Source organism: Electrona antarctica, assembly GCF_951216825.1.
Source record: "Electrona antarctica genome assembly, chromosome: 21".
NCBI classification, from domain to species: domain Eukaryota; kingdom Metazoa; phylum Chordata; class Actinopteri; order Myctophiformes; family Myctophidae; genus Electrona; species Electrona antarctica.
The window spans coordinates 8,273,087-8,286,265 of NC_136802.1; the positions used below are offsets into that span (position 1 = coordinate 8,273,087).

Genomic DNA, 13,179 nt, shown 5'->3' on the forward strand with positions numbered 1-13,179 from the left:
GACATCCAGCACCAGCAGCAATCTGCTCCGAGAGGGGGGGGGGGGGGGGGGGGGGGGGGGGGGTAGAGAGAGAGAGAGAGAAGCAGGGAAGGTCAGGAGAAGAGAGAGATAAGTGTTCCAGCAAGCAATTGAGAGAGTCGGAAGCTGAAAAGTCAGAGGAAGAAAGACAAATTGCCAGACAGACAGACAGCCAGCCAGCCATAGCTGAGGTGTACCAATAAGCAAAGCTTTACACCGCAGCACTGATTAGCTACACCTGGGCCCACAGAGCACTGCTCCATGGATTCGTCTATTATATGATTAGCTACACCTGGGCCCACAGAGCACTGCTCCATGGATTCGTCTATTATATGCCGCATGCCAATATCCGAGATTTATACCAGCTTGTACATTGGTTGATTCAATTATGAGTCCGCAATTGTTTAAAAGCTCATTTTAAAGGGATTGTGACATAAAACATATTTTTGTAATTTTCATTTTTTTTCTGAGCTCAATTGCACCCAAAAAACCTGAACCTTTAACATTCAGTAGATTTTCTGTGGTTCGGGGTTTTCTGGCTCAAACAAGTGCTCTGATTTGCCAGTGGACTGTGAGGTAAGAGTCCCCAAATCCCATATACTATATACATAAGGATTTACCAGAAGATCACGGTCACTGTTGAGGGACTTTACCTGTTTTCATTGAAGCTTCAAAACCAAACCACAGAAAATCCACTGAATGTTCAAAGTTCAGGATTTGGGTGGGTGTAATTGAGGTCAAAAAACCTAAAAGAAACGGAAACATTTTAATAAATTCAAATGAAATGTCATGAAACCTTTAAAGTACCACTTTAGTCAAAACACTGCTCATACACACCTACACACAGAGCATATCAATTTGGGGGCTGTTGACATGAACAGGTTTGAGAACCACTGCTGTACGTCACTGATATAGAGGACTGTCTGACTCTGACATCACAGACTTACAACTTGAAGTCGCAGGTCTACATGGGAGACAAGAGTTGTTATTTTAGGATTGCTGTGAATTATAAACCTCAGACTCACCATGCGTGCGTGTGTGCGTTCACGCGCGTGTGTGAAGTAACTAAAGCAGGCCTCTCTCCTTTCCGTTGCAGATGCAGGAGGACGTCGGCTGTCCCCAGCGAGGGTCCCAGAGGGTCTTCAGTGTCTTGGACCGTCTGCTCGTCACACACCCCGTCTGGCTGCAGCTGTCACTCAGCCACGACTGCGCCCTCTACATCTTGCTCAGAGAGCCCGTTGGGGTGAGGACCAATCGTTTTGCCCCGTCAATATGATTGCCAATCTATCAGTCCATCACGTGGGAAGAACGTGTGTGTCGGAACGTTCACTTCAACTGTCAAGTTATTTGGGACTTTTCTGAAACCTTTTGCCCAAAAAACGGCTTAGCCGACAAAGGGAACTGTGGTTAATTCAATAAAACAACTTAATTATTTCCTCCTTTGTTGTTTTTACTTTGAAATTAGTGGGCAGGCAGTAAACTACACTACACTACACTACACTACACTACACTACACTACACTACACTACACTACACTACACTACACTAGTATTACACTACACTACACTACACTACACTAGTACTACACTACACTGCACTACACACTACACTACACTACACTAGTACTACACTACACTACACTACACTACACTACACTACACTACACTACACTACACTACACTACACTACACTACACTACACTACACTACACTACACTACACTCCTCCTCCTCCCTCCTTGGTAGTCCATCGTTGCCGAAGATGACGTAGCTTCCTTGTGCTGTGGGTTTGGCAGTGGTCATCGTTGCTGGCGACGATGCCACTGTAGATGACTATGAAGCCCGATTCTTGCGCCACATACCATGCCACAGTGTGGACATGTGAGGCTTGGATCAGGAGGCTGAGGTGGTACTCTACACTACACTACACTACACTACGTTGAAAACCAGTGGCATTCGATCCCATCGATGGCTTGACAGGTTTCAGTCTTCCCAGCTCCAATTTTGAGTTAGTCTTCTTGTTGTTCTCCTTGTTCTTTCCTCTCCAGTGTTCACTGCCTTTCATACTGAACAAACACTTCCTGCTTCCTGTGTCTCTCCTCCCAATCACTGATTGCCACCAGCTTCTGGCTTCTGACCAGTGATTGACACCAATCAGGCCAATTAGGGGTTTTGACAGCATACCAACTAAAGTTGTAATTTTAACAATGACACTTTCATATTAGTTTAACCCATTTAGACCCGAGGACGATTCTACAAATGCCTTCTAAATCCTGGAAGCTTTCTGAAAAACCCATGTTTCTATGTCAGTCGTTCTCAAACATTTTCATGTCGAACCCCCAAAAATACATGTATTTGGCCGACCCCCATCTTTAAATATGTTGTTCCAGGGACCCCCCTAGAAGCAAAGATTTGCACCATATTTTCGGGATTTATAAAAATAGCAGACCTACAAGCTCGTAGCGCGGCACTCTGTGCCGCGCTATGAGCTTGTAGATCTGCTATTTTTCAATAGCTAAACTATAACAAAATGCTTAAAACAGGTGTTCCGGCCCAAAATGGGTTAATCAACAAGACGTTAAGTTTCAAAGAGATCACAAGAGTTATGATCAAAAGATAAACAATCTGTGTCATGATAGAAACAGATATCACCACAGCAGGTGTTTGTTAAACTGTAATTACTGTTTCTTTCTTCGCGTAAAGCTCAAGCTGACCCGTGTAGGTGTGATTTCTAACAGCCAGGAGGTAGTGAAGTTAAAATAGCATTTTATTCATCATTATCGTCCTCAATGCAAAGCAGCGTAAGGTTTCTCTTGCATGCACGCAGCTTTTGATCATCATTTTACACTTTATGTATTGATGCTCATTTTGTATTTCTGAACACAATCATTCCAAAAAAGCGCAAGAGTAGTCTAGTGCAGGGGTTTTCAACTGATTATGAACCAGGGACCACCACCCTGACTGAGAATCAATATGGGGACCACTTTTATGTTGGGAGGAGGGGGGATATGGGCGTGGTGTGAAATTTACCTTCCATATTAAATTCATGTTGCTGTTTATTGTAACTTACTGTATGTATGAGCTAGCAAGCAGACACATGCGATTGATTATGGGCACATTTCCTTATAATGGTGACTCAACCAGGCAAACCGGTACGGTTTCCCTTGAGATTCTATCTCCCTTTTCTGTGGAGGTTCTTGACATCCGACTTCCCAGTAACTGACAACATCGACGCGTCATCATCATTTGTCACCAGGTCATTTACTGCATTGTTTCTCAACTTGTGGTCAATACAATAAATTAAAATACAAATCTTCACTTTCCTACATTACTAGATGCATGGTCAGGGACCACATGCAATACCTTCATGGACCACCAGTGGTCCGGGGACCACCTGTTGAAAACCCATGGTCTAGTGAAACCCCCAATTATCCATTACATTATTTTATTAATCTAGCACCTAACCGAGATGTCCCTCACCCTTCTTCTCTTGAGGAACTAGGCAAAACAATGCATGTGCTGGTTGACTACCACCTGTCCTGATATGTTTGTTCTTGTATAAGATTGTTACAAAAAAACTAATAGAGCACCAAACAAAAATATGAAATTCCATCCACCCACTGACCAGCATGGCTCATTCATTGTTCAGTCATTGTTCAGTCATTGTTCAACTCATTACAGTTATAGCCCAAATGCTTAATTCTGCGTTGCATTAAGGCAGAATTAAGCATTAGGGCTATGGACCAGGGCTACTCTATAGTCTACACATCTCTCTGTCTGGCCAATGTGTTTCCAGACGTTCCTGGTCCGTAAATGCAGCTCCAACCACAGGAAGGTCCTGTGTCTCAGAGTGACTGGGGAACGAGCAGCCTCCTCCGTGAAGGAGTGCTTCATCTGTGAGGAGGACTCCAGTGAGTAGCAATTCAAAGTCAAAAGTCGTACGATTTGTCACACACGTTACCGCAGTGAAATTTGTTCTCCGCATTTGACCCATCTCTTGGAGCGGTGAGCCGCAGCCAAGGAGCGGTGAGCTGCAGCCGTACCGCGCTCGGGAATCATTTGATTAGTTGAGCTCGGGAATCATTTGATTAGTTGATTTGATTCATCCATACATGGGTCACCTTCACTTAATGTGGCCCGCAGGTTAATATCAGAATACTGATATACAGTAGTATTGTTTTCTGCTGTTACAATTCCAAACATGCAAACATGACCCGCTTTAATTACTTCAGTATGTAGCTTAAGGGAGTATTTTTTATGTCCAATGTATTTGTATTTAGTTCATTGAAATTAAATAAAAAGGTTACATTCATTGTCAATTTGTGTAGGACGAAAATAGCCGATTTGCTCGTCCACATATGACGTAAATTCTCCATTCATTGTCAATGGGAATTTTATGTTTGTGAAAGATGAAAATCTACACTAATAGCTGAATATATCATTTGAACCAGTGGCTTAAGGCTCATTCATAGTCTGGATTTTCGGTGGTGGGGTGACCACTGCTCCGGTGGTGAGGTGACTGTTATGGCAATCTGTGGGACACATGCTCAGGAAGACATAATAATGAGGCAACACAAGGATTCATAGTTTGGAAGTATTAGGATTTTACTCGAGTAAGGAGTCAGGAACTTACATGACCAATTCAATGCAACGGAAGACCCAGTCTGACTCTCTGAGTAAACATAAGGCCACAGCCTTTATAGTCTCCACTCCCACAAGAGACATCCCCCAACATAGCCCTGGGACAGTAACAAAGTAACCAACCAGCACCACAGGGGTGTCACAGATAAGATAACATCAGAGTGCAATAAAGGGGTATTATTATATGTTTGCAGTCTAAATTTCTATGACATTACCCCACTTTTAAACATTTAAAAACCCCTAAACACCACTTATCAGTACATCGCAGATGTAGGCAAAAAAACCTGGAACCCAATGGGTTAGACAAACAGGGAAAATTCCTACATGGCCCTCATCTATGAGCGACCGCACAAAAGGCCTACGATACACAGTGGTACAATAGTTTCACAACAACAAACAAAACAAGGCAAAGCCAAATTAAACATACAGCAAAACGTCGTAGCCCTCAGACCAAAAAAACATCTCAGCACCAGAAAGCGTCCGTTCAGAACTGTCCACTTGCACACATCACAGACAGTGTACTGCAGGTGCCATGTGGTCCACACCGCACAGAGCAATCCAAAACCGGAAGCAGCTCTTTCACAGAGCTCAAAGCACCAATGTGCATTACATCCACAAGCTCCAGACATGTCGTGAGCTTGCAGATCGGCCATTTGACAGAACTGCACACGTCACAGCCTTCCAAAAGACCAGAAATTGTCACCGCACAGGTGATGCAACATCATTCAGAAACGGCTCCCGAGCACATGATCGCAGGATTCAGAGTCCAGAGTGCTAACAGCACTTGATCCCCCATAGGGACATCAGCGTGGACACGTCGCGGACAGCAGACTAACCACTCATTTCTGAAAGAGAAAGAAAACCAATGCGAGTAATATGTCATTAACCACACCTAACCGGAGCCGGGCATTCATTCGAGATGGCCCCTGACCGTATATAAATCACGGGTCCTGCTCCGTGGGCATGCCCGCATTTAAGCCCCCAGCCTGCAAGAGCAGTCACAGCAACCCCTGGTCTATTATGGGTAGGTTAAGTTGGGTCTGGAACCTAACCTGCATTAATCAATCGTACTTATCTTCTGTCCACAACAATCAGCTGGCACATTATTACCTTGTGTTATCTCAACATGGATAGGCATAATAAGCTTTGGCTTGATCATGTAACACAACTGTCTTCTAAACACGGAAATGTAAGTACCAAAATGAACTATTCATTCATAAACCAGTCTATACATACTATCATTCATTCAACCCGACTCCGCATCTAAGTGGACCTTAGTTAGTTGACTTAATTGACAACTTCTCATAATACATATTCCATATCATCCCCAAACGATACTTAGCCATGTCATCAGATCCACTTCATCATTCGTCATGTTATTCCAACACGACTCTTCTCATTATTATGGAGCTGAAAGAAAAACTACAACACCATTGAAAAGCCCTACTCTACCTGGATCATATTCCCTTCGCTATGTCATATCCAGCTCAGATACAGTCACATTACTACTAATTTGAATGTTGATGGTGGACTCAATACTACGTAGCTACAGCAGCAATAAACATGTATTATCGAATTTCATTTACTGCTAGTCCACCACTTCTCAATGCCCTTTCTGACTCAACCAGGCTATGCTCAGCTCCACCGTACAACTCTAACTCTCAGTAAGCATATGTGTGTTTGTGCAACTATCTATTGCGTAGATATCTTATCTCTGAACACATTCTTATATGTCTCTTTAGTATGGCATCATCAAACAATACCGTTGTTCAGAACTAATCGCATAACTGCAACAGAACATGATTTAGAACATCCTCCTATGCTCAATTATTCCACCAGGAAACATCAAGTTGTTGCATAACTTACCCACGTAATACTCACAGATTTTGATACTTTTTCCTGCAAATACAGCAAGATAACATTCGGCGCACATGCACACATGCACAATTTCAATTTCCGTCAGAGATTAGTCAATTTCGTTAGTAACACCATGCCACAAACATATGAGAGAAATCAATCTCATGTCACATCCATCTGGATCGCCTCCACATGAACCTAAGAAAACTTGGATCAGAATATTCATACAGGAAACATAACAATCTTAGTACACTCTTACATACTTTTGTTTGTTTCAAGGCGTCCCTCGAAACAAACCCCTTTTATCACACGTATATGAATAATGTTTACAGTGAAACACATACCTTGTCCTATTTTAAATACACCATATACTTCTATTTCTCATACGATACTCCACCTTGGGGTGTCCAAAAAATAGATCACAATATGACCTATTTTGTCAATGGGTTCTTCTCTTCCTGCCCAAATCCTTATTCAGCTCATACCTGCTCTTACTACTGTAGCCTACTTATTAATGTATCCTTCTACTGATATGTTCGCACTATTGGTGAGATGCGAAAATACTTTCCGCTGTACTTTGCTTGTACTGTACACTGACAATCCGTTGAATCTCATCTCATCTCATCTGTGACACACATTCAATTTATCAATTCAAATTCACCGGTCTTGAAGACAAGAGTATAGCACAATGTAGCGTCAACCAAACTGTCATGCATCATTACAAATACTACTCAAATCAATTGTTATTTAACAAAACTATGCCTGCAGTATACTGTACTTGCATCCTAAGTAATTCTCTAAACAATATAACATAGAGATTGACTGATTTTACACCGTTTCAACTTCTAAGATTTTACCTTGATCATGACCTTCATGACTACAGGACATTCTTTAAGAATTATTCTATCTTAACTGTCCTTCTTATTTGAGTGAGCGTAATTACTGCACACACATGCTGAAGTGATTCAATGATCTATCTCACTTATCTAGTACTATAGGCCTACTATTGAACTCCACCAATGTATTAGTATTGTAGTATCTGACCCTGTGCAGCTGATCATAGTATGCCTTTCCTCTTTGCTCTGCACTAAACTTCTGTGTACAGAAGGACAAGGGTTTTTTTGTTGTGCCATAGCATCACCCTCCCCAGGCTAATCAAAACACAGCTGGCCTACCATCATAGAGATAAGAAACACAGCTGCCCTGGGCTTCTTGGAAGGTTCAACCAGGTCAACCCAAATTCCTTGACAATAGGCTACTCCTAAAGCTTGATCACAATCTGATCATGTAAACAGGTTACATCAGTACAGTATGTCTTAAATTTAACTCATACAGCCAATACATCAATAACAGCCATGTAATCAATAGACCTTTTTGCTAAAACTACTCATAACTTCGGCACCACTAATTGAACTAAATTAACTTGTACTTTCACTATACCTTGGTCTGAATTTTTAGCCGAATGAAGCCTCTTGGCAGCACTTAAACGTCTATTCCCAGAAGGGGGTTTTATTGACCATGTCACAGGAACTTAGATAAGTGCCCTGAAACAGCTGGAAATCCCTTTTTTTACTGATAAGATAATTTTACGGCCTACATGGGACACAAAAAGTCAAACTCTGTTTTTAAGAGTTTGCCAGTTGTCAGTGAGATCACAGTATTTATCACTACTATATTTTAGTAAATACAACCTATTTTTGTTTTATAGCAGCCATAAGTGGAACAAATGCAACTCTGTAGCTACTCACTATCATTCGATCCCAATGTACACCTGTCAGCTTCACCTCACCCCTCCACCATAACTGCAGAGCCACAAAAAATAGCACAGCTTTTTCCGCATTCAGTTGTCACCAACGCGTACTCCTTCATGTCGGGATTCCGATTCAAGAATCTTTGTTTCCTTCAGATTCCGATCGTATCATTGTCCAGTGATCCCCCATCACTGTTTGAAATGTCAGTGCATCAATGTCCAATGCTAGTGACCAATGTCCAATGTTCAGTTCGTTCTCTTCTCAACCCTGACACAGAGTTGCCCCCTCATACTGGAAAAAACAAAACCAGTAGTTTGGACCCGTCCATGTGGTACCCTCTTTCCAACGGAACAGGATGAGGTGTTGTCGACAGCCGTACATTGGCCCGTACATTTATTTTTGCATAATATTGCAATCCACTGTACACTAAAGTTTGCAATTATAGCTGCTATATTCTATTCCATATTTAACTTTTGGGTTCCTGTCCTTCAAATAATGTCATCAAATCAATCACCGTCACAAGCTATCAGCATGTGGGCATACTCATTTTATTTTATGCCTTATTTGGACTTTCAAAATTACAAATCTGTATATACTTTAAGTCATAGGCCTAAAATTACAAATCTGTATATTACACTTTAAGACATACTGTAGATTACAACCCAAACACAAACCGGGTTCTCAGATCCTCGCAAAAGATGTCACCAAATCGAACATCGTCACACTATTCCTATTTGCCAAACAGTGACTGCTTGTTAGCCTGTGTTAGGCCTAAAGAAGGTTCTTAAAGGCTAACATGTTATCCTCGATAAATGCAATCACTTGTATCAGGCAGATATCTTTTTTGTGCACTTGTCATGCACTTTAAGACATACAGTACAGTACATGATCAGGTCTCTGGCTCAGATACCACAAAACTAACTTTTGCCTTCTAGGTGTTGGCCGTGGGCTTAGCCAAGTCAATCTCCTTCAATAAACCACAGGGGTGCAAACTCAACAAATGGTTGCTTGGAGCTGATAATCTGTAGACCTTTACAAATGACAGTTACAAAACGTAACTATCTTGGGAAGTAACCCTTTACATTCTCATTAGGGAACACATACTTACAGATGTTCCCTTATTAAAAACCAAATACCTAATTTACAATTTACTAATGGCTTGGTCAATGTCTATCTATCTCAAGCCGAATGGGCTTTCCTGTCTTTTCTTTCTTAAATCCTGCCACATGCTGTGGTTCACTTTTCTCCTCTCCTGCCTGTAATAAAACTCATTACAACAGGGGGGTAATTATCTCACAAAACAGCTTGACCCACCCCCCGGCTAAACTGATAACCAAGGGTTAAGAATAGTTTAACAAACACAGCTGGTTTTAGCTAGCTTAGGGCTCTTTAATCAACACTATTCCTACCTTCTCACTACTAATCAGACTATATTTTAAACAACATGCTTATAATAACTAGGTTTGCGCGCACGCAGTAGATCTGTCATTTTAAAAAAAACTTTCTTTCAGTCTCAAGTAATCTTTATCTCAATCTCACTCCACTAACTGTCACACTGTCCAATTTACTATTGAGCAGACGCTCTTAATTCAGAGCGATTTACAACATGAATATCCAGGGGCATACTTATACATCAAGCTGCGTATATTACAGAAAACAGGCGATAGCCTCCTATACTGTATGGTGCATGGCTTAGCAAGGCTCACTTCTCTAGGAACTAAAGAGCCACTTAATTTTAAACACTTAAACTAACTTTTAATATCAATCAGGGCATGGCCTGCCTGGGGAATTTAGATTAAATTCTTTCTACATTTTAAATTTCACGACAACTCCCCTTGAAGGGAACCGTACAGCCCTCAGGGGCTAGCTACCATGCCATGTTAAGGATAAATAAGTCTATATTAGACAGTCACTTGATCAAAATGAAGTGATAACTAGTAAACCAGTCATCGATGCTACTCTTTCATCAAGGCTACTATTAGCCCCACACTCAGAATAACTGAGTGAGGTAATAGACTAAAACTATTTTGACTACCATTTTCACCTTGACTACTCTAGCCCACATTTCGACACAGAAACTGTACATAATGCACCTAAATATCTTCTCCTGGCCCTAAAAATGTTCTTCACAAGTTTGAGCATTTTCACTCATACACATACTGTAGGTACTATTTACTTCCTCATTTTTATCCCTATTTGGAACTATTTCCATTTTCTCGTCTCGAGAATCATATGACATCATATGATTTAAAACGTATTACTTTACCTTAATATATCTCTATATCAATTCTCATATCTCCATTTTCATTCTAGTCTGTTAACTATTTAACATCCCTTTTTCACAATTTCCTCTCACACTCCTTTTCTGTCTCTCACACACTCACATACAGCAGACCACTCCATTCAACACTCAATCAGTTTTCATGACAGACCATTCACATTCATTTTCAAATGATATATCCATACATAGCGCTTCACAATTGTTTTATGCTTCTGTTAGCAAAGGTACCCTAGTATAAGGCGAGGTTTAACCCCCCTTCTCAGTAGCTACGAAGTTTAGGCAAGACAACTTGTCTCCCTTTTTAGGCCATACATTTAACACTCACAGACAATACACACACACACACACACTCTGGCTAGCCAATTTTTTGTTGCTTCATAAAACAACAGGATACCCCAGGCAGGATCAAGTCCCCCTTTTTAGACAGCAGGCAACGTAATGAGTGATTTATTGAATAGACTATTCTTTTTTCCAAATGTACACTGGTACCATTTGTCAGACCTCCTTGTCTAACCATCTTGAGTCATTCAACCAACCAAACACTGTTCCTCCGTCTCTCATGGCATGCACATGAAAGGCAAAACTTCCGTTTCCCTCTTTTAAATAGGCCATCAAAAAATGCCTATCGTGATCACAACCAAATTTCATCACTAATACCTTAAAACCCCGAATAAAAGCAATACCTCATTTTCTGAACATCCAAACAGACACCTCACTTGCGCGCGTCGTCGGCCCAGCCCGAAAGAATGAACTTACTCACCAAGCCGACGACCGCCAAGTCCAGCATACCGCACACCATCTCGGTAGGAAACCTCCAAAATGTTATGGCAATCTGTGGGACACATGCTCAGGAAGACATAATAATGAGGCAACACAAGGATTCATAGTTTGGAAGTATTAGGATTTTACTCGAGTAAGGAGTCAGGAACTTACATGACCAATTCAATGCAACGGAAGACCCAGTCTGACTCTCTGAGTAAACATAAGGCCACAGCCTTTATAGTCTCCACTCCCACAAGAGACATCCCCCAACATAGCCCTGGGACAGTAACAAAGTAACCAACCAGCACCACAGGGGTGTCACAGATAAGATAACATCAGAGTGCAATAAAGGGGTATTATTATATGTTTGCAGTCTAAATTTCTATGACATGACCACCGCTCCGGTGGTGAGGTGACCACCGGAGCTGAAATAACGTTGAGCGGTGGTGAGTAAAAACAGAAAGAAGGGCTGTGTGAGTGGTGGCGGTGGTTTGCTCTTCACAGCGGCTCGTGACATCATGTTGTAGTTCGGTGGTCACCTCACCACCGAAAATCCAGACTATGTATGAGCCTTTACAGTGTTTCAGAGCTGTCACTCAAACTCTGCCTGTTCTGTCGCCAGCCTTCGCCTTGGAAACGTCTGCCCTGAGTTTCCCTGATCTGTGTCGACTGGTGGCGTTCTACTGCATCAGCAGGTAACACAACACAGACTGGTGGCGTTCTACTGCATCAGGAGGTAACACAACACAGACTGGTGGCGTTCTACTGCATCAGGAGGTAACACAACACAGACTGGTGGCGTTCTACTGCATCAGCAGGTAACACAACACTGACTGGTGGCGTTCTACTGCATCAGGAGGTAACACAACACAGACTGGTGGCGTTCTACTGCATCAGCAGGTAACACAACACAGATAATATATCGACTGGTGGCGTTCTACTGCATCAGGAGGTAACACAACACAGACTGGTGGCGTTCTACTGCATCAGCAGGTAACACAACACTGGTGGCGTTCTACTGCATCAGCAGGTAACACAACACAGACTGGTGGCGTTCTACTGCATCAGGAGGTAACACAACACAGACTGGTGGCGTTCTACTGCATCAGCAGGTAACACAACACAGATAATATATCGACTGGTGGCGTTCTACTGCATCAACAGGTAACACAACACTGGTGGCGTTCTACTACATCAGCAGGTAACACAACACTGACTGGTGGCGTTCTACTGCATCAGGAGGTAACACAACACTGGTGGCGTTCTACTGCATCAGGAGGTAACACAACACTGGTGGCGTTCTACTGCATCAGGAGGTAACACAACACTGGTGGCGTTCTACTGCATCAGGAGGTAACAACACTGGTGGCGTTCTACTGCATCAGCAGGTAACACAACACTGACTGGTGGCGTTCTGCTGCATCAGCAGGTAACACAACACTGACTGGTGGCGTTCTACTGCATCAGCAGGTAACACAACACTGGTGGCGTTCTACTGCATCAGCAGGTAACACAACACTGGTGGCGTTCTACTGCATCAGCAGGTAACACAACACTGGTGGCGTTCTACTGCATCAAGAGGTAACACAACACTGGTGGCGTTCTACTGCATCAGGAGGTAACACAACACTGGTGGCGTTCTACTGCATCAGGAGGTAACACAACACTGGTGGCGTTCTACTGCATCAGCAGGTAACACAACACTGGTGGCGTTCTACTGCATCAGGAGGTAACACAACACTGGTGGCGTTCTACTGCATCAGGAGGTAACACAACACTGGTGGCGTTCTACTGCATCAGCAGGTAACACAACACAGCCTGGTGGCGTTCTACTGTATCAGCAGGTAACACAACACTGGTGGCGTTCTACT

The 13,179-nt window shown here is 42.5% G+C and overlaps 1 protein-coding gene across 1 annotated transcript in view; it reads left to right on the forward strand.

The window, feature by feature from the left end:
• Positions 1-464: 464 nt before the first annotated feature.
• rin1b (Ras and Rab interactor 1b) overlaps positions 465-13,179 on the forward strand; it is a gene marked incomplete at its 3' end in the record, with an annotated part of 74,783 nt that continues 62,068 nt past the window's right edge. Inside the window, exons 1-4 of the mRNA XM_079490637.1 lie at positions 465-594; positions 1,115-1,261; positions 3,813-3,927; positions 11,931-12,003. Coding sequence (XP_079346763.1) covers positions 1,115-1,261; positions 3,813-3,927; positions 11,931-12,003 — 335 coding nt within the window. The 5' untranslated portion in view covers positions 465-594. The remainder of the gene's footprint in view (positions 595-1,114; positions 1,262-3,812; positions 3,928-11,930; positions 12,004-13,179) is intronic.